This window comes from Arachis stenosperma, chromosome 9, assembly GCF_014773155.1.
Source record: "Arachis stenosperma cultivar V10309 chromosome 9, arast.V10309.gnm1.PFL2, whole genome shotgun sequence".
Classification (NCBI taxonomy): Eukaryota; Viridiplantae; Streptophyta; class Magnoliopsida; order Fabales; family Fabaceae; genus Arachis; species Arachis stenosperma.
The window spans coordinates 131098574-131120353 of record NC_080385.1 but is presented as its reverse complement, the minus strand read 5'-3'; the positions used below and the strand labels follow the sequence as shown (position 1 = coordinate 131120353).

The following is a 21780-nucleotide window of genomic DNA, read 5'->3' as shown; positions in this document are numbered from 1 at the left end:
ACTAAAAGAAACTAAAACCATACCTTAACCGATTTCTTCCAAAACTCAAAACATCAACCTTTAAGCTTCCAAGACTCCCAAAAAACTCTAATAAGTTTCTTAGCCACCAAAGCTATGTTCCAGGTACTCCAATCCACCAATTTAACTCCAAATTCTCATGTATTCCATTTAATTTCATATAATTGCATCATAGTTAATACTAGATTTTCACTAATCCAACAATTCACAATGGTTAGAATTTTCTTACCTTATCCACTGATAATTGGGATAAAATTCAACAATTATCCCATGTTAGATTGCACTTAAACCACCAGAATCATCAAAATCCCTCAATATCCAAACCAAAAATGTGAAAAAGAGAGAGAGAAATGGGCCCAAAAATTAAAGATCCTTACCATTTTGATGGTTAGAATTGAAGAGCTTAATGAGAAGAACGCGTAATCGCAAACGGTACAACGATCGAAACTCCGAATTAAAAGTTATGGGTGAAAGAAGATTGGAGTGAATAGTATTCAAGGTCCTTCTCCCCCAAATTCAGGGTGTAACACACAAGGGAGGGGTTTGAGTGGCTGAAAAAGGCTTATGGGTGATTATATAGGTGGGCCTTGGGTCCAATATGAGTCGATCTAACTGATTTAATTTATTAGTCCAATTTTAGGCTAAAATCTTTAAATTAGTGTTTTAATCCTTATTATAAATATTTTTACTCTTCCAAATTAAAAATTTTAATTTTCTAATATCTTTAATTCATAATTAATTTATTAATTATTTATTTATTAATTTATAAAATTTTACAATATTAACATATAACATCTAATTTGTTTAATTATTGGTTAGATGGGATTGAGTATATATAAATATATAAGATTTACAGTGTATCTTGCTGCTTTCCTTATTGTTGTTGTGAATTATGTAATATTTTTACCAAATTGGTTTTCTTGAATAGATTTAGTTATGTTATGCCGTTGAACACCTAAAAAGTCTCCTTGGATTATGTTTAATGTTTATCAATGGATGCGTTTTGATAAGTTTTAATTATTTTATTTGATAAGTTTTGATAAGAAATAATTATTTTTAAAGTATGTTATATTAAATCAAATCAAGTTGACTAAGTATGTATTGGAATCTATGATGCACGGACACTGACACGGATATGGGGTACGACACGATACGGGACATGCTGACACGCAAATTTTAAAATCTTATAAGACACGGGAACACGCATACATATAAAATATAAAGCATCTTTTAGATAAATCGTAATTATATTTTGATATTTTACTGATATTAAAATATAAATTAATTTTTTAATTATTTTTAATGTTTTATTTTAATTATATCAAGTATTTAAAATATTTTTTGTTATAATAAATAATAATATATACTATATCTAAATTTATTTTAAGAATAAAACTGGACACGCTGATACGTGATGGTATTTAAGTGTGTCCAAATGTGTCCGGAGAAAAATTTTTTATTTTTTATTAAGACACGATTTGGACACAGCAGATACGCGTGTCGAATGAGTATCAATGAGTACCGTATCCAAAATGTATCCGATACATAGACACAGCAACTTAGCGCGAAGTGTCCGTGCTTCATAGATTGAAAGTAATGAAAAATTCAAGTTGACTAAAAGACTCATATAAAACATGTTTGAGCTTTGATTTGTAGCTCTTATGTTTGCATATAATTTTGTTTGGACTTAATCAAATCTAGTATTTATATGTATACTTAAATGTGTATTAAAAGCTACATATTAGTAATTAGTATTTAGTCACCTCGACTAGACTAAATGTATTAATTCATAGTAATTTTTCTCTCTTTACTAGGACTGGTAATATATATTTTATTCGCGGGTATTCAATCCGGACCAACTCGTTTGGGTAGGATAGACTATCCAATCCGCTGCGAATAGGGTAGAGATCGATCCGGATATGCCTGCGAGTAGGGTAGAGTACGGGTTTAGAGTGTACCCTATCCTACCCTACTCGCATCCCATATGTAACACATATTTTATAAAAATTAGGTATATAGCAAAGGAACTGAGAGTTGAACCCACAACCTCTCTCATAATGACTTGCAATAGGTGAGCAACTATAAAATTAGTTAACTAATTTAATAATTTAAAGCATTAATTTTTTATTTTTTATTTTATTGATATGTATGAAATTTGGAATGATTGAATTGAGATAATACTCAATTTGGTCCCTGAACTTACACGCGAGACTCAATTTAGTCCCTGAAATTTTAATTGCCTCTATTTAGTCCCCAAACTTTGTGAACATAACTCATGTTAGTCCTTGAAACAATTTTCAACGTACAAATGTTAACGGAACACTGTTGTGACAGCCGGATGCCACGCTAAACTTTGTAAAATAATGTCGATTTCGTTTTGGCACTCAAATAACCCAAAAACAACATCCTAAATGGTGTTTATTAAAATTTTACCTAACAAAATAAGTAATACGATGCTGTTTTTGAGCTACTTAAATGTCAAAACCAAAATTGTATCATTTTACAAGTTTTAACGTGACATGTGATAGTCTACAACAGCGCTCTATTAACGTTTTTATACTAAAAATGTTGTCAGGGACTAATATGAGGCACGTTTATAAACTCCGGGGACTAAATAGAGGCAATTGAAACCTCAGGGACTAAATTGAGACTCGCGTGTAAGTTCAGGGACCAAATTGAGTATTATCTCGATTGAATTTCATATTTGTTTTGAAAAAATTTGATATTTTTACGGGTATGATAGGGTTTAAAACTTTAGGATGCGGGTAGGATGCGGATAGAGTAGGGTAGAATTTTAATAAAATTTTCAACTCGTGGACCTACCCTACTCCACCTATTGTCAGTCCTACTCTCTATCACAAATCCTCTGTCGACGCTCACTCTCTCTCGCAAGCCCTCAATCGTCATTGCTTCCTCCATGATTCAGCACCCGTCGTGTTGCCGTCTCCCTCTCTGAAGTCGTCGCACCGCCATGGTTCAGCATATTTCTTTACAATGTTATTTAATTTTGTTCTTATTTCTTTACTTGGTAGGTTGATGTATGTGGATATAGTCGCTTGACTATGATTATGGAAAGCATGGTAAGAAAGCAGAACGAGTTCTACATACTCTGAGTTCAATACGCTAGTCTCTAAGTAGTCCTTTAATTGTATGTTATTTTTCTTTCCTCTTAACCACAGGACGTCACAAGATTCAGGGTATTAGAGCAGGTTGTGTGTGTAGAAATTCGAACCCCCAGATATACTTGATGAAGTTATAGAGGTCTGTTGTTTTGCTTTTCCATCTTCTTTCTCCTCCCTTCCTTCCTTTTTTTGTATAAAAAATATAATAAAAATAAAAATTTTTTGAACAAGAATTTGATTGTTTATGACAATCTTCTTTATTAATAATTTTTTAAAATTTTTGAAAGAACACGGTTTATTCATAGACGCGCGCCTAACGATACTTGCACATTGAACACAACTTTCCCAGATTCTTCATGAAAGATTGCCAAGCTCTTATAAATTCTGTGTACTTGCATATTTTAATAGAACGGAAAATACAATATCTCCAAGGCCGAGATTGGGGAAAAAAAATGATACTCTAAAAACTGCATAGATATACAGATTCGTTATTTTTTTCTTTTTTGAAAAGCATAAATATACAGATATCAATTACTTAATAAACATTATGGCTAAATTGTACATAAAAAATATACACAAGAGGCAAGTAAAACAATCATTAGGAAAAAAAAGTTATGATTGACTATTCTTCCATACTTGTCTCAAGAGCTGATATCTAAGAACCTTACGACCACCCTTTATTGCTGCAACTGATGAGTCATCAATGCCAAGTCCAAGTGCAGAAAGGGGAGAATCCAATTTTTCAAGTTCATCATCACTGTTATATAGCTTTATAGGAGCAAATGAAACACATCTTAGTGAACTTTGTCTTCCCACATCTTGTAACATGGCCGCAACCGAAGAAGATGGAGGCGGTGTGTATGATGTGGAACCAGCATTGCATGGGAAGCTTGTGATGGACCCTTCATCATCTTCAATATTCTAAAACCAACAAAATCCCCCACAAAAAGAGAGTTAGATATGCTATATATGATTTAAGGACAACACTATGATGCACCATTAGATTTTCTTGTTGCATCAAGAACTAAGTTCACAGACATTACTGAAATCGATATCCGGTGAGTCATGTTCAAAATATAAAAAATGCTATTCGTATACCAAAATCAGCCACTAACATCAGCCATCAATGTATTTGTGTATAAATACATGTGTGGTTTAATTTATTTCAATGTGTATTTGTATCTCAATATGTATTTTATACTGGTGGCTGACTATGGTGGCTGATTTTGGTATACACATAGCATAGCCGTCAAAATATACATGAATTTCAGTTATGTAAATGTTAGTATCTTAGAAACATTTTTCATCCATTTTAACTTGTATCAAGTTGAAACTTACATAATTGAAGAGTAATGATATACAATCAAGTTTAGTCTTTAATCTCTATTAAATTTATTAAGCATAGAGCGCAAAAGTTCAAAGTATCTGACACTGATTTGAGCATCTAAGAGTAAAAGCCTGTTCAGATTTATTTTTTCCAATGTTAAAAGGAAAAGGGCTAAACAGTAAATAGACAGACATAATGTTAGACATAGGCACATAGCAATGATCCAGTGACTACCACCATTGTTACTTCTTATAATCTAGGGAAGCACAAGCATGCTAAAACTCACCAACCTCATCATTCAATGCCTGAATAACAGCATCTGGGACAGGCCCTGGACAAAACTCATCGGGGACGAAATTGTTGACAACCCTCCTTATCAATGCTATGCCAAATCTAGGGCATACCTACAGGTTTTACATGCAAAATAAAAATATTCAGTGTTAGTTTCGGAACTAAACAAAAAAAAAAAAGAAGCAAGTAGTTTGGTCTAACCTCTTTTCTCATAGCCGCATCTGTGAGCTTTTCAAAAGGGAGCATCATCAGATCACTTAATGCATTAAGAAGACTGAAAGGCTTGTAGGATGATTCAAGTTTTGGAACATCACTTTCATTGCCATCGTCAAGATCGTCGCTATCATCAACGCCAAATAAATCCGAAAGCCATATTGACCAAGTACCGATCTGATTATGGACAACAAAATTGTAAGCCTAACCAAGAGCACAAACACTACAAATCTATTAACCAGTGCCATTGCCGTTTCGGATCTTTAAAACACTAACTTCCATTTAATTCACTTTGCTGAGGAAACCTCTAATGGTTTTATTTTCATATGATGAAATCAACAATGGACCCTAGGTGAGTTTCCATCTCCTATTACTCAATTGCTATTATAAAAGGGAAATAAAATAAGGAATTTAGAACTCACAGCATTCTTTAGTTGAGCACCAGCCCCAAAGCCTGATTTTCCAGATGGAATAGGAAGAACTTTAGAATCACTAATGGGGTCAGAAATAGGATCTGTTGGCATGTCTTCTGTGGAGTCACGTAGAATGGCGTTGAACATCGCCACATCAAGTCTGTTTATCAACTGCTCCATCACCTACAATCATAAATATCCTATTTTAATTGTATAGGTAGGAACAGAGTATTCATTGAGAGAAAACAAGAAAACGCACCTAATCTATGCTACATATAACTATATATGCCTATAGACATACCCAACACAGGCATAAAAGCAGAATAAAAGTATAGAATACAGCAATGCAATATTGCATCAAGAAATTTCAATGCTAAACTGTACCAAGCTAGCTATCAAAGGCAAGCAACCACACTCATGCCCTCCAGCTCGAAGAGGGCAAAGCCTTTCACAAGCATCGTTGAAAGCTCTTTTCCATAAATCAATGGAAAAGCTTCCTTGTTCGTCATCACATATACCTTTTCTCTTCCCACTAGTTTTCCTTGAGCCAGAGCTCTTAGCAGCTGCTGATTGCATATACGGAGTCAGAGTCTAGGGAATAACCACAAAAAAATATAAGGAAAAAAAAAAGTATCAGTAAAATGACAAAGGGAATTTTATTTATATGTTATAATGTCTTCTACACGGTGACAGAAGCCAAACTTATCAGAAGAAAAAGGAGACAATGACAGATTTGAAATTCAACCTGCCACCACACAGACTCGACTATTCGAGAGAATATCCAAGCTTCAACTTTTTCCAATGCAACTAAAAACGTTTCTGGCTCCTCCCAGCTAGGAAAATGATTCTCTATATTTTCTTTTTCATTCTCACGAGGACGAGCATCAATTCCATTGCTGGGTGCATTGTCAAGCTCTTTGCTCACAAGTGCTCTCAGCAATATCATGTTTGAGAGCCAGAATGCCAACCTATTCAAAGTTAAGAAATTGTTAAACTATGAATCAATACAAGTGCATGCATTTAACAAGGTGGAATCAGATGTCTTTTGAAATTGATGTCAAATCACCAAAGTTTCAATAATACAACCACCTAGCCTTATCTCATTAGACAGCTGCTGAATAAATTGATCATATGGCTACCATAAATACAAGATCTTCTTCAGTTAAATTACCATGCACTTCTATATCACTTCTTCAGTTATGAAATATACCTTGGAACATCATTTCCACATGCTTTAGAAACCAATACAAATCCCGAGACAGCACTTTGGGCTACACTAGCTTTATTAGCAGGGGTGCCAACCTTACAAGCATGGGAATAGAATCTAGATAGGCGCCGAGCAGGTGTGTGAACCTTGTTTGACGAGCTACCATGTTCAGCAATGACTGAATACAGTGAAACTTCAAGAGCAGCGGCCTCTGTCAGCTCTTGTAGAAGCATTTTAACTTTAGCTTTTGATTCAATCTTATCATCAATAAACTCTTCAGTCCGATTAATGCTTTCTGATTCAGTCGTATCATCAATAAACTCTTCAGTCCGATTAACGTTTTCATGACACGTGCCACCGACATCAACATCATTAATTTCCTCTGCTTGATCTAGGGTCTCACTCCTGTTCTCAACAGATTGTAAATCAAACCTTGCAGTACTTGCATCCTCTGCATTATCATTAAGCAGATTATGCGTTGGATTTTCATGTGATATCATTTTGGGTGAAGGTACACTGTTATTCAATTCTGATTTCCTAGTAAAATCATCTTCACAAAAATTATCAACAACTTCATTCCTCATGGTAAACTGTTCCTGTTCTTTTATCTCTTCCATTTCCTCTTTTTCCTTCAAATCGTCAGTGTCAAAAACACTATTTGCATTCTCCTGATCATATTCATTATACCCATGTTCACTTCCACTATGCTTCTTAGAAAGCCTATCCTCTCGAGCAACTTGAGATTGGGAAGATCTTCCAAAGATGGATTGCCTACTTGATGAATTGTATGAAGCGGAAGATACACTTTCAAGAATATCACCGTCAGTGAAATTTCGCCGATGTGATTGTTGAATGCTTTCTGGAGTTTCAGAACTTTCATTGGTAACCTTTGCATTTTCCTTACCAAACCTATCCTCTCGTGCAAATTGAGATTGGGAAGATCTTCCAAAGAAGGGTTTCCTACTTGATGAATTGTATGAAGCAGAGGACTTGCTTTCAAGAATATCACTGTCAGTGAAATTTCGCCGATGTGATTGTTGAGTGCTTTCTGGAATCTCAGAACTTTCATTGGTAACCTTCACGTTTTGCTTAGTAAACCTACCCTCTCGAGCAACTTGAGATTGGGGAGATCTTCCAAAGATGGGTTGCCTACTTGGTGAGTTGTATGAAGCTGAAGATATGCTTTCAAAAATTTCACCCTTACTGAAATTTCGCCGATGTGATCGTTGAATGCTTTCTGAAATTTCAGAACATTCATCAGTAGCCTCCATGTTTTCCTTGTAAATTTTAGATGAAGAATGCCTGCCACTTGTAGCATTTCCCATATCTGACGGCAGAACTATGGATGAAGAAGGAGATTTATTGCAACTGTACTCTGTCAATGCTTCACCCTCGGTGTTTCGAATTCCCATGTTTGAGTGAAAAGCCGCAGGTGAAGAGGGTGATGTGATGCCATTGAACTCTGTGGATGCTTCACCTTTTGTATTTCGAATTCCCATATCTGAGGACAGAGCTACAGGTGAAGGGGGTGATTTGATGCCATTGAACTCTGTGGATGCTGCTTCACCTTTTTGGTTTCGAATTGCCATATCTGAGGGCCAAACTGCAGGAGAAGAGGGTGAATTGATTCCATTGAATTGTGTGGATGCTTCACCTTCTGCATTTCGAGTTCCCATATTCGAGGGTCGAATTGCAGATAAAGAGGGTGATTTGATGCCATTGGACTGTGTGGATGCTTCATCTTTTGCGTTTCGAATTCCCATATCCGAAGGATCAACTGTAGGTGAAGGGGGTGATTTGCTGCCATTGAACTGTGTGGATGCTTCACCCTTTGTGCTTTTAAGTGAGCTAGAAGTGGTGCTTCCTAAGGAGAGAACAGATTTTCCATTGGATCCTTTTGTTCCAACCTTGATAGCTTTGATGCTGTCTGAAATCAAATGGCGACAAGAGTTATTAACATGATAAAATTAAATTATTGTACTTTTGGATAGAATGTTATTCATCAAGTGACCAAAAAATCAATTCAAAATGCATAATTTACAATACATATGCATTTATATAGCTCTGTCTTGTTCCTTCACAAGATACATGCTTGGTATTTTAAAAGGATTACAAGTCAGCACATTTAGTGTTCAGATTCTTGAGTATTTTATGCTGAAGCAAAATTGAAAATTACAAACAGGTAAATGATTAACAAACAGTGTACTCTCACATTTTCTAAATATAATAACTTAGTAAGATCAATTAAATGAATTGCCGTGGTACACAACTAAACACAAGAAGCACACTGATGTACAACATTGATTCATGAATGCATACCAAAAATATAGGAAAACAACCGGTACTTAATTGAGTGAATCCAGCTCAACAGTTTGAGAGCAAGAATTTGATCAATTGCTTTCAAATGTATAAAGCATCCCTTAGCAATGATATGGTGAAATAGAAAATTAAAAAAAAAAAGTTTTACCATTTTCACTTAGAGGGGAGACACTCCCAGTATTCTGTGAATCGGATCTGATGTTTTGCAATTTATTTGCAGGAATTGCATCATCATCATCATCATCATCATCATCATCATCATCATCATCATCATCATCGGTGAAAGACGCTATTTCAAGTTCATCATCATCATCATCAACAGAATGCGCTGCCGATACAATTTCAGACCGTGATACTGAGACGGATTCGCTATCTTCCCTGTCTACTGAAAATTCTTTTGACAAGCTGCTGTTTGGCGATGAGCTGGAACTCTCTGTGTCAATTGGCTGAATAGCAACATAAAGAGTCGTTTGTGCCGAGCTCCTGAAACTCCTCTTAGTGCTCAACACAGTGCTTATATCTTTTGTTTCCTTAATAATTCCAAACTCTGCAAGGTTTATCGTAGCTGATCCAATGAGCTGACTTTTTACTGTCTTGTCATACAAGTTGAACTCTAACAAGTTCTTCTGAAAACCTTCACGGAATTTGCCTTTATTGGACAGAAGTACTGAAATTGTGAGAGATTGATTGAATTCAATTTTCCCATTGCCGCAACTGGCCAACAGAGACCCAGAACTTTGGCCATCATGATCCCATTGGAGCTCTACAGATTTAGCAGATTTCAGTGATGGTGAAACAGGCGATGATGAAGGGGGCCATGGCTTAATCTCCTGAATATGGATTATGTACTTAACTAGTGTTGGCCCACTCTTTCTGCTCCTTGATTTAATTCCTAGAACCATCTTCACAGTGCTATTCTTTGTGATTATGCTATTGCTGGTTTACCCTCAATGATGGAACCTAAAACACAACAAAATTGAAGTACAATGGGGATCAGAACATTCTAAATATGCTTGAACTGATTAATACAACAAAAGAACTAAATATACACATGGCAATATTTTTAACAAGTTAAAGAACCTATAAATATTAGAGGGAGAAAAAGAAAGCAACACATAAATACCAAGCTTAGTGACCAAAGCAAAACAAGTTGTCAAGGCAATCCAAAAATGTGTTTTCTTTTTGCTTTCAATAAGGGAAATTACAGAAAGACAAAGCTGGACTGATTCCTCTTCTTTTTCTTTTTTTAATCAAAGAATGAAAGATCAGAATAGAACATATGCATGGATTGCATAGAAAAATATATGATATTTTAGTGGAAGAGACAAAAGCTACCGAGTGAAATGAGGTAAGAAAGAAGGAACCTCAGATAGAGCTACACACAATCCCTAATTCTAGATTCAGCTAAATACTTGCAAATGGAGACACACCAATAAAAATGGCATTGAAACAAACACTTGGAGCTCGACCAAGCTTAAGTCAGCTAATAGAACATCCAAAGTGATCAAATGAAAACAACAGTTAGAAGAAACGAATAACAATAAAATAATGTTAAGTGACAACGGACAATCAACCAAACGAGTTAATTAATCTAAAATCCGATCAAATTCAATCAAGACCCAGAATTGATGACGAGTGAAAGATACCAGCTTTGGAATGAGATCAACGAAAGGGAAGGAGGATCCAAAAATGGGAGCAGAATTGAGATTGACAAAGGACGGTACTGGTACCCATCCGGAAAAAGAAACGAAGAATCTAGGTTTTTATGGAATGATTGAGAAGAATGTGTTATGTTGGATGAAAAGGAAGAAAAGTGAGAGGGTTAAGGGAAAAAGGAGAAGTAAGAAAAGGGGAAGAAAGAAGGAAGAGTGAGATGGGAATGAGAAAAGCGTGTCATCCGCAGCGAAGGACGTTGTTGTTGAAAAAAGAAAGGAGAGCGCCAACTGCTGGGTACTGAGTGGGCCCAACACTTTGGATGATTCTGTTTCTCTCTCATTCTCATTCACGGTCACACTTGAGAACTAAATCAACTACCGGAACACAACAAATGTAACACCGGACATGGATATCATCATTTTGTTTTCATTTGATATTTTAAGATATTGGGTTAGATGGAATAGCTGTCATCGAGTTTTAAAACTGACTCCGGTAGATAAAAGTATATTAATAGACATTAATCCAACTTTAATAATAAATATGATGTTTGTTGTTATTTGTTAATATGATAAATATTTTAATTAAAAAATTGTGTACTATCAATCAATTATATATTGAATAAGAGCGTGTATAAGTCCGGTCCACCGTGATTTTGTTAGAACAAATCCGACTCTAATATTTTACTGGATTTATTTTAAAATTTAAAATTAAATCTTAAATTAATAAAATAAATTAAATTAACCTGAGTTAATCAGATCAATAAATTATGATTTTTAAAGACTAAATTTAATAAATATTATATATATCTATATCAAATAAATCATTTAAAGATAAAACGATATTATGTAATATAAATTATATTAATTAAAATATAAAAGTATAATTTTATTTATATAATATTACTTCGAATTAAGTTCAGGAGGATAATACAAATCTATTTTAAAATTATACTACATAAAAATGACAAATTTAAACTCGACAAATTATGCTTCGACTTTAGATTATATTTTAGGTTTGGCCGAATTTTGTACATGGTCAAACTTAAATAAAAGAGTAATTTATTAATGAATTTTTTTGGAGTAATTATATAAACTGTAAATTATTTATTAAGGTTTTTTATTTTATAAATGAATATATTTGTCACTAAAATAAAGATATAAGTATGTGAATTTTAGAACGGCAAGAGAAAGAGCATTTAACTCAGAGAAATACTAGGAGACATCAGGATTTATTGTTTTTGGTCATTATTTAGACATCAACTTAATTTCTTTAGTCTAGTTCATTTAATTTAGTAATCCAATAGTATACTTTATCTTATACTTTTAACAATTATTCTCCACATACAAGCATTTTACCCATACAAGTCATACAAGTTCATATACTCTATTTCACCTCAGACTCGCATCTTCTATCACGTTTATTCCATGCGCCTCCTAATTTAACAGATTTTTCAATTAACGCGCGAATATATAACTTCCTTTTTCGAAAGGATTTCATTTCCTTTTTCGAATTTTCTCTTTGTTTTTCATGTCTTCTCTTTGCGTTCTTTTTTGTACGTTTCTCTCTGCATTCTCTTTTGGCATTTTCGTGCGTTTCTATCTGTGTTCTCTTTCTTCGTTCTTCTTGATTTTCATTGTTTTTGAAATCAAGCTCTGAAATCGTTTTGCAGATAATGAATTATTCAAGTTCAAATTGTCAACTCAACCAGAGTGAAGTGGATTTCAAATTTGAATCCAATGAAGTCTTTAAGATGTGGTTCAATTCCAGTTAATATTTTTGTTAGTAGTTTATTATTTCTGGAGGTGAATAATGTTGTGAACCTTGCCTGTGAAATTTGATGTTCAGTGTTGTTTGTTTGAATTGTATGTAATGTAGTAGTTCTGATGAATCTGTTGCATTTTATATTAGACTTTCGAGTGTAAATCATAAATATTTGGGTGTAAAGTGGAAAAGTTTGGGTGTATTTACATGTTCTGACATTTTTCAATTGACCAAGGGTGAATTGTCTTATTATTTTAGTTGAATTGTTTTAGTTTGATGATGAGTCATGAACCTGATTTTTTTGTTATAATTGTATTCTATAGTTTATGCTAGCTTTAATATGGTGTATTGTGGACTTTTTTGGGTGTATTTTGTAGTCTCTCTGCAATGTTGATAAGCATTTTGTTCCCAAGGTTGGGATGAATTTTAAGACGCTTGAAGATGCTACAAAATTTTACAAGGATTATTCAAAAGCTGTAGATTTTTCTACAAGAGTTCGTAGCACAAATAAGAAGGATAATGAAATTAAGAACCAATTGATTACATGCATGTAGCAGAGAGGGAAAATGGAAATCGAAAATATCTCCGGCCGAGAAGACAAAGCCCTCAGCTGGTTTAAATTGTCCTACAAGAATTTATATACACATATTGAAGGACATTGGTGTTTGGATCATTTAAAAGTCATGTTGCATCATTCACATCACTGTTGTCTAAATCAAGCAGAGATACTCAAACGGCACAGGGAACTAAGCATATCCGTGCATCGTACAATAGAGAATAACGAGGAAGCCGAAATCAAACTAAGCAAAATATACCAATCATTTGTTGCAGCAGCCGGAGGTCACCGTGAGTTAAATTTTATCGAAAAATACGTGAGAAATTACATCACGAGAGAAGTGCGAAATGTTTCAAAACTAGAGGATGCAAAAGAATTCGGGAAATACTTATTAAGAATGAAACAAAAGAATCAGAATTTCTTTTTCGAGCTCGAACTCGAGGATGATCAGTCGATTAAGATTACTTTTTGGGCAGATGCAAGGAGCTGGGCTGCCTGCGAGTATTTCGGAGATGTTATTTCATTTGATACCACCTACAATACAAATAGGTAATATTCTGTTTTGGTTTATGCTGTCCAGGTTTTTAAATATGTAGCAGAGGTGTACATTGCATGTTTTGGGTGTAGAGAGAGATTATTTGGGTGTATGTAACGAGTTTGTTTCTGTTTTGTCGTAATCATGTATAGTTTGGTTTTTTGTTCTTTTGTTGGGGTGAATCACCACGGTCAATCAATTCTTCTGGGATGCGCTTTGATGAAAAACGAGGATACTCAATCATTCAAATGGTTATTCTAATATTGGCTTTGTTACATGGGTGAAAATGCTCCAAAAGGCATTCTCACCGATCAATGCGCATCGATGCAAAGGGCTATCGAGGCTTGTATGCCCACAACAATTAACCGCTGGTGTATTTGGCACATCATGAAGAAGATTCTAAGCAAATTAAACGATTATAAGGGACATCAAGAAATCGAATAAGAGATGTGCCATGTTGTTTGGAACTCTCTTACGAAAGAATCATTCGATAGGAATTGATGAAATACGGTCTTGGGGACAACAAGTGACTTTCAGGTAATGCTGTTTTTTAAAATCCGCAGCAGAGGTGTACATTGCAAAATTTTGGGTGTATCATAGTTCTGATTTAGGTATTTTTTGCAGAGCTTTTCAAAGACCATCATATATGAATTCCAGTTTATCTCGATCACTGCTTTTGGGCCAGGATGAGAAGCATACAAAGGAGCGAGAGCATGCATGCTTTTTTTTAACAAGTTCATTACGTGGAACAACTCACTTATCCAATTCGTCAAACAATACGACAATTGCCTAGGAAGCAGGGAGTAAAGAGAGAGAGAAAATCAGATGCTACAAATTTTCACACCATCATACCGTGTGCAATAAAATCCTCAATAGAAGCTCAATTTCAACACGTGTATACTCACGATAGTTCAGGGAAGTCCATGCACAATTTAGAGGAAAGGTGAATTGCATCACAAGATCAAAGAACTCTGCTGTAGGCTATACGGTATACAAAGTTGTTGAACAAGTTTTCAACTCAACATTCAACAAGTTTGTAGTTATATACGATGCCGTAGCAGCCGAAGTTGAATGCCAGTGCTTATTATTCGAGTCAAGAGGGATATTGTGCCGTCACGCTCTAAGCGTGTTAAACTTTGAACGAGTAAACAAAGTGTCACCGAGATACATATTGGAACGATGGAGCAAGAACGTAAAGAGGAGACACACACACACACATCAAGAGTAGCCACGACGAGCCTCTATTGGAGCCAAGAAGCAAGAGATTTGACGAATTGGTATTTCGTTTGTAGAATATATATGAATTTACATTAGAATTCAAGGAGCTCACTGCAATTCTGCACCGCGGATACGATAATGCCATGGTTGACATGTAAGAACACAAAGCCAAAAGCAACGGAAAATGTTCGTTATCTCATGAAGATGCTAACTTGGAGGCTATTAACGAGCTTCAAAGCCCTCCAAGGGTGAGAACAAGAGGACGTCCCAAAAATAAACTAGGTTCAAAATTAAAAAAACAGATTGCAAATGCTTTAAAGAAAAAGAAGACGAAAGCTCTAAGCGAGGTAAAAGTGATGTTCTTTAAACAGGGTGGGGTAATTGAGTTTATTATTGTTAATAGTTTTGCTAATAAGTGAGTTATTTTTTTGCAGTTGAACCTTTTTTTATGGTGGATCAGTGGTGCAATCAAATTTTAGCCAATATCATAGATATGTTATGAATTATCAATTCAGAGATATAGTAGCACGGGACAGGTTTTGGGGTGTAAAGTGACACTATTTAGGCGTACCGATGAATATTTTTGGGTGTATTATGCATTCTCTTGTTTTTGACATTCTCTTTTCTTTTTTTTTTTTTTTTTGAGATGCTATTGTTTGTGTTGGAAATTAATGTCTTGAAGGGATTTGTTTTAAATTTACAATACATATACAATTCAATTCCTAAGGAGGGTAACAATTAAAATTTCTGAATTCCCATAACTCCTGGTTAGATTTTCCATGGAAATATGTAAGCACGCAATTTAGGTGTATTCTGGTTATTTTTGGGTGTATTACAATAATAATTCGGCATATTAGTATGTTCGGTCTTCTTTCCCTTGATTTTTTTCAACATGTAATTGATAGCTTTTGAATACGATAGAGACAGCTTTGACAAACAAAATTTATGCAAACAAACTTTATACTAAGATTGGATTAAATATTTACAAACTAAACAAAAAATTGTTCAAACTATTCACATACTACACAACATTCAAACTAATTACTGTCAAAATCATCTGAATCTATTTGACAATATGGATTTAAACAAAGATGTAGATGGCTTAGACAATATTATTGCTTCGCTTTCTCGGATGGCTGTATCTTTATCTCGATTCATCTCATCAAATAGAATCCGCGAAGCGTATTCGACTCAGAAGTGGTCCACCTCTGTCTACAGTTTAAAGAAATTTCTTTTATTGAACTCCGTTAATTTAGTAAAGTAATATAGAGTTATATATTTTTAAACACAATTGCCTGTGTCCAATTGTCCCAGTGATTTTTCCCCTATTTAATGTTTTTTGGCTCGATTATCTCGAGCCATTTTATTACATAAATGGCACAATCGAAGATGGAAACAAAAAATAAATTAGCACAATAAAATAGGATAGTAAGAGAAAACACACAATTTTCAGAGAGAAAGATTTATACCTTGTTTTCTGGTCGGAAATGTTGATATACGATGATTGAATTTGATCATCATCTTTCCTGAGAGGTTCCCCCTTGCATATACCTCCATTCTAGAAATTGCATACCCCTAAAAACCAAAAACAAAGCAAAATATAAGACTACATTTAAAACCTGGTTACATGATGAGCGGATAATTTATACGCTTTTTGGCATTGTTTTTAGGTAGTTTTTAGTAAGTTCAAGCTACTTTTAGGGATTTTTTCATTAGTTTTTATGTTAAATTCACATTTCTGGACTTTACTATGAGTTTGTGTGTTTTTCTGTGATTTCAGGTAATTTCTGGCTGAAATTGAGGGACTTGAGCAAAACTCTGATAGGAGGCTGACAAAGGACTGCTGATGCTGTTGGAATCTGACCTCCCTGCACTCGAAATGGATTTTCTGGAGCTACAGAACTCCAAATGGCGCGCTCTCAACGGCGTTGGAAAGTAGACATCAGAGCTTTTCAGAAATATATAATAGTCCATACTTTATTTGGAAATTGACGACAGCGCCAGTTTCATGTTGCTGTTTGGAGTAAAACGCCAGAAACACGTCACGATCCGGAGTTGAACGCCCAAAATACGTTACAACTTAGCGTTCAACTCCAAAAGAAGCCTCAGCTCGTGGATAGATCAAGCTCAGCCCAAACACACACCAAGTGGGCCCCGGAAGTGGATTTACGCATCAATTACTTACTCCTGTAAACCCTAGTAGCTAGTCTAGTATAAATAGGATAATTTACTATTATATTAGACATCTTTTGGTCTCAGTTTTATTTTATTCATCTGAGGAGACTATTGATCACGCTTTGGGGAGGCTGGCCATTCGGCCATGCCTGAACCTTTCACTTATGTATTTTCAACGGTGGAGTTTCTACACACCATAGATTAAGGGTGTGGAGCTCTGCTGTACCTCAAGTTTCAATGCAATTACTATTATTTTCTATCCAATTCAATTTATTCCTATTCTAAGATATTCGTTGCACTTCAACTTGATGAATGTGATGATCCGTGACGCTCATCATCATTCTCACCTATGAACGCGCGTGATTGACAACCACTTCCGTTCTACCTTAGACCGGGCGCATATCTCTTGGATTCCTTAATCAGAATCTTCGTGGTATAAGCTAGAATTGATGGTGGCATTCATGAGAATCCGGAAAGTCTAAACCTTGTCTATGGTATTCCGAGTAGGATTCTGGGATTAAATGACTGTGACGAGCTTCAAACTCCTGAAGGCTGGGCGTTAGTGACAGACGCAAAAGAATCAAGGGATTCTATTCCAACCTGATTGAGAACCGACGGATGATTAGCCGTGCTGTGACAGAGCATTTGGACCTTTTTCACTGAGAGGATGGGATGTAGCCATTGATAACGGTGATGCCCTACATACAGCTTGCCATGGAAAGGAGTAAGAAGGATTGGATGAAGCAGTAGGAAAGCAGAGATTCAGGAGGAGCACAGCATCTCCATACACCTATCTGAAATTCCCACCATGGAAATACATGAGTAACTTTATCTTTATTTTATGTTTATTTACTATTATTTGATTTTCCAAATTTCATAATTTATTTAAATCTGCCTTACTGAGATTTACAAGATGACCATAGCTTGCTTCATACCAACAATCTCTATGGAATCGACCCTTACTCACGTAAGGTTTATTACTTGGACGACCCGGTACACGTGCTGGTTAGTTGAACGGAGTTGTGTCCACACATAGCAAAGAGCCATTATCATGAAATAAATTCCATACAAAAACAAAGAGTACAACATTGATGATCACAATTTCGTACACCAAGTTTTTGGCGCCGTTGCCGGGGATTGTTCGAGTTTGGACAACTAACGGTTCATCTTGTTGCTCAGATTAGGTAATTTTCTTTTATTTTCTTTTCAAAAAAAAAAGTTTTCAAAAATTTTTTTCTTTATTTTTCGTTTTTCCAAAAGAACATTTTCGAAAAAATAATAAAAATACAAAAAAATCAAAAAATCATAAAAACCAAAAATATTTTATGTTCTTGTTTGAGTCTTGAGTCAATTTTTAAACTTGGTGTCAATTGCATGTTTTTAAAATTTATGCATTATTTTCGAAAATTCCATGCATTCATAGTGTTCTTCATGATCTTCAAGTTGTTCTTGATAAGTCTTCTTGTTTGATCTTGATGTTTTCTTGTTTTGTGTTGTTTGTTGTTTTTCATATGCATTTTTCGTTTGTTAGAGTCCATGCATTAAAGATTTCTAAGTTTGGTGTCTTGCATGTCTTCTTTGCATCAAAAATTTTTCAAAAATATGTTCTTGATGTTCATCATGATCTTCAAAGTGTTCTTGGTGTTCATCTTGACATTCATAGCGTTCTTGCATGCATCTTGTGTTTTGATCCAAAATTTTTATGTTTTGGGTCATATTTGTGTTTTTCTCTCTCATCATTAAAAATTCAAAAAAAAATTAATCTTTTTTTTCTCTACAAATTTTCGAAATTTTGGATTGACTTGGTCAAAAATTTTTAAAATTAGTTGTTTCTCACAAGTCAAGTCAATTTTTCAATTTTAAAAATCTTATCTTTTTAAAATCTTTTTCAAAAATCATATCTTTTTCATTTTTTTTCGAAAACTCCAAAAATCTTTTTCAAAATATTTTCAAATTCTTTTTCTTATCTTTATATCATATTTTTTTCTGAAACTACACTAACAATTAATGTGATTGATTCAAAAATTTGAAGTTGTTACTTTCTTGTTAAGAAAGGTTCAATTTTTAAATTCTAGAATCTTATCTTTTAGTTTCTTGTTAGTTAAGTAATTAATTTTAATTTTAAAATTAAATCTTTTTCAAAATATCTTTTTCTTAAAAATTATATCTTTTTATCTTATCTTTTTATCATATCTTTTTCAAAATTTTATCTTTTTCAAAAATTTGATTTCAAAATGTCTTATCTAACTTTTTATCTTCTTATCTTTTCAAATTTGATTTTACTATCTTTTTCAACTAACTATTTGACTTTTTGTTTGTTTCCTATCTTTTTCAAAACCACCTAACTACTTTTCCCTCTTTAATTTTCGAAAATATCTCATCCATTTTTCAAAAATTCTTTTTAATTAATTAATTGTTTTAATTTTAATTCTATCTTATCTTTTATTTTCGAAAATCATTTAACTTCTTTTCAAATTTATTTTCGAAATTTCTTCCCTCTCCCCTTCTTCCATTTATTTATTTATCTACTAACACTTCTCTTCACCTCTCTTCATCTTAAATCACTACCTCTATACTTACCCATTCTTCTTCACTCCTCTTCCCTTCTTCTTCTACTAACATAAAGGAATCTCTTTACTGTGACATAGAGGATTCCTCTTTCTTTTCTTGTTCTCTTCTTCCCTATATGAGCAGGAACAAGGAAAAAGATACTCTTGTTGAAGCTGATCCAGAACCTGAAAGGACTCTGAAGAGGAAACTAAGAGAAGCTAAATTACAACAATCCAGAGGCAACCTTTCTGAAATTTTCGAACAAGAGAAGGAGATGGCAGCCGAACCTAACAACAATAATGCAAGGAGGATGCTTGGTGATTTCACTAAACCAACTTCCAAATTTGATGGAAGAAGCATCTCCATTTCGGCCATTGGAGCAAACAATTTTGAGCTGAAACCTCAATTAGTTGCTTTAATGCAACAGAACTGCAAGTTTTATGGATTTCCATCTGAAGATCCTTACCAGTTTTTAACTGAGTTCTTGCAGATTTGTGAGACTGTTAAGACGAATAGAGTAGATCCTGAAGTCTACAGACTCATGCTTTTCCCTTTTGTTGTAAGAGACAGAGCTAGAATATGGTTGGACTCACAACCTAAAGATAGCCTGGACTCCTGGGATAAGCTGGTCACGGCCTTCTTGGATAAATTCTTTCCTCCTCAAAAGCTGAGCAAGCTTAGAGTGGATGTCCAGACCTTCAAGCAAAAAGATGGTGAATCCCTCTTTGAAGCTTGGGAAAGATACAAGCAGATGACCAAAAAGTATCCTTCTGACATGTTTTCAGAATAGACCATATTAGATATATTCTATTATGGTCTATCTGAGTTTTCCAAGATGTCATTAGACCATTCCGCAGGTGGATCCATTCACCTAAAGAAAACGCCTGAAGAGGCTCAAGAACTTATTGACATGGTTGCAAATAACCAATTCATGTACACTTCTGAGAGGAATTCTGTGAATAGTGGGACGCCTCAGAGGAAGGGAGTTCTTGAAATTGATACTCTTAATGCCATATTGGCTCAGAACAAAGTGTTGACTCAGCAAGTCAACATGATCTCTCAAAGTCTGAATGGATGGCAAAATGCATCTAACAGTACTAAAAAGACAGCTTCTGAAGAAGCTTATGATCCTGAGAACCCTGCAATGGCAGAGGTTAATTACATGGGTGAACCTTATGGAAACACCTATAACTCATCATAGAGAAATCATCCAAATTTCTCATGGAAGGATCAACAAAAGCCTCAACAAGGCTTTAATAATGGTGGAAGAAATAGGCTCAATAATAACAAGCCTTTTCCATCATCTTCTCAGCAACAGACAGAAAATTCTGAACAGAGCCCCTCTAATTTAGCAAACTTAGTCTCTGATCTGTCAAAAGCCACTTTAAGTTTCATGAGTGAAATAAGGTCCTCCATTAGAAATCTGGAGGCACAAGTGGGACAGCTGAGTAAGAAAGTCATTGAAACTCCTCCCAGTATTCTCCCAAGCAATACAGAAGAGAATCCAAAAGGAGAGTGCAAGGCCATTGATGTGATCAATATGGCCGAATGCACAAGGGAGGAGAAGGACGAAAATCCTAGTGAGGAAGACCTCCTGGGACGTCTTTCAAACAAGAAGGAGTTCCCCATTGAGGACCTAAAGGAATCTGAGGCTCATATAGAGACCATAGAGATTCCACTAAATCTCCTTCTGCCATTCATGAGCTCTGAAGACTATTCTTCCTCAGAAGAGGATGAAGATGTAACTGGAGAGCAAGTTGCTCAATATCTAGGAGCTATCATGAAGCTGAATGCCAAGTTGTTTGGTAATGAGACTTGGGAAGGTGAACCCCCCTTGCTCATTAGTGAACTAGATACATGGATTCAGAAAACTTTACCTCAAAAGAGACAAGATCCTGGTAAATTTTTAATACCCTGTACCATAGGCACCATGACCTTTAACAAGGCTCTGTGTGACCTGGGGTCAGGCATAAACCTTATGCCACTCTCTGTAATAGAGAAACTGGGGATTACTGAGGTACAGCCTGCCTTATTCTCACTGCAATTGGCAGACAAGTCAGTAAGACAAGCTTATGAATTAGTAGAGGACGTGTTAGTAAACGTTGAAGGCCTTTACATCCCTGCTGATTTCATAATCTTAGACACTAGGAAGGAAGAAGTTGAATGCATCATCCTTGGAAGACCCTTCCTAGCCACAGCAAAAGCTGTGATTGATGTTAGCAGAGGAGAATTAGTCCTTCAATTGAATGGGGACTACCTTGTGTTTAAAGCTCAAGGACCTTCCTCTGCAACCATGGAGAGGAAGCATGAAAAGCTTCTCTCAGTACAGAGAGAGCCCCCACAGTCAAACTCTAAGTTTGGTGTTGGAAGGCCACAACTAAACTCTAAGTTTGGTGTTGAGAAGCCCCCTCATTCAAAC

The 21780-nt window shown here is 35.0% G+C and overlaps 1 protein-coding gene across 3 annotated transcripts; it reads right to left on the bottom strand.

Annotated features, from left to right (window-relative positions):
• Positions 1-3510: 3510 nt before the first annotated feature.
• On the bottom strand, positions 3511-10897 carry LOC130948558 (uncharacterized). Of its 3 annotated transcripts, none has more exons than XM_057877324.1 (9): positions 10557-10897; positions 9059-9870; positions 6595-8518; positions 6130-6352; positions 5903-5947; positions 5394-5567; positions 4960-5148; positions 4758-4871; positions 3511-4061 (listed from the first exon to the last, which is right to left on the bottom strand). In XM_057877324.1, the coding sequence occupies exons 2-9, from the start codon at positions 9810-9812 to the stop codon at positions 3753-3755; spliced, it is 3732 nt and encodes a 1243-aa protein (XP_057733307.1). In that variant the 5' UTR covers positions 9813-9870; positions 10557-10897; the 3' UTR covers positions 3511-3752. The 3 variants fall into 3 exon arrangements, with proteins under 3 accessions (XP_057733307.1, XP_057733305.1, XP_057733306.1); XM_057877322.1 differs by having other exon boundaries at positions 3514-4061; positions 5769-5975; positions 10557-10892; XM_057877323.1 differs by lacking the exon at positions 10557-10897 and adding an exon at positions 10034-10301 and having other exon boundaries at positions 3514-4061; positions 5769-5975.
• Between the last annotated feature and the right edge of the window lie 10883 nt (positions 10898-21780).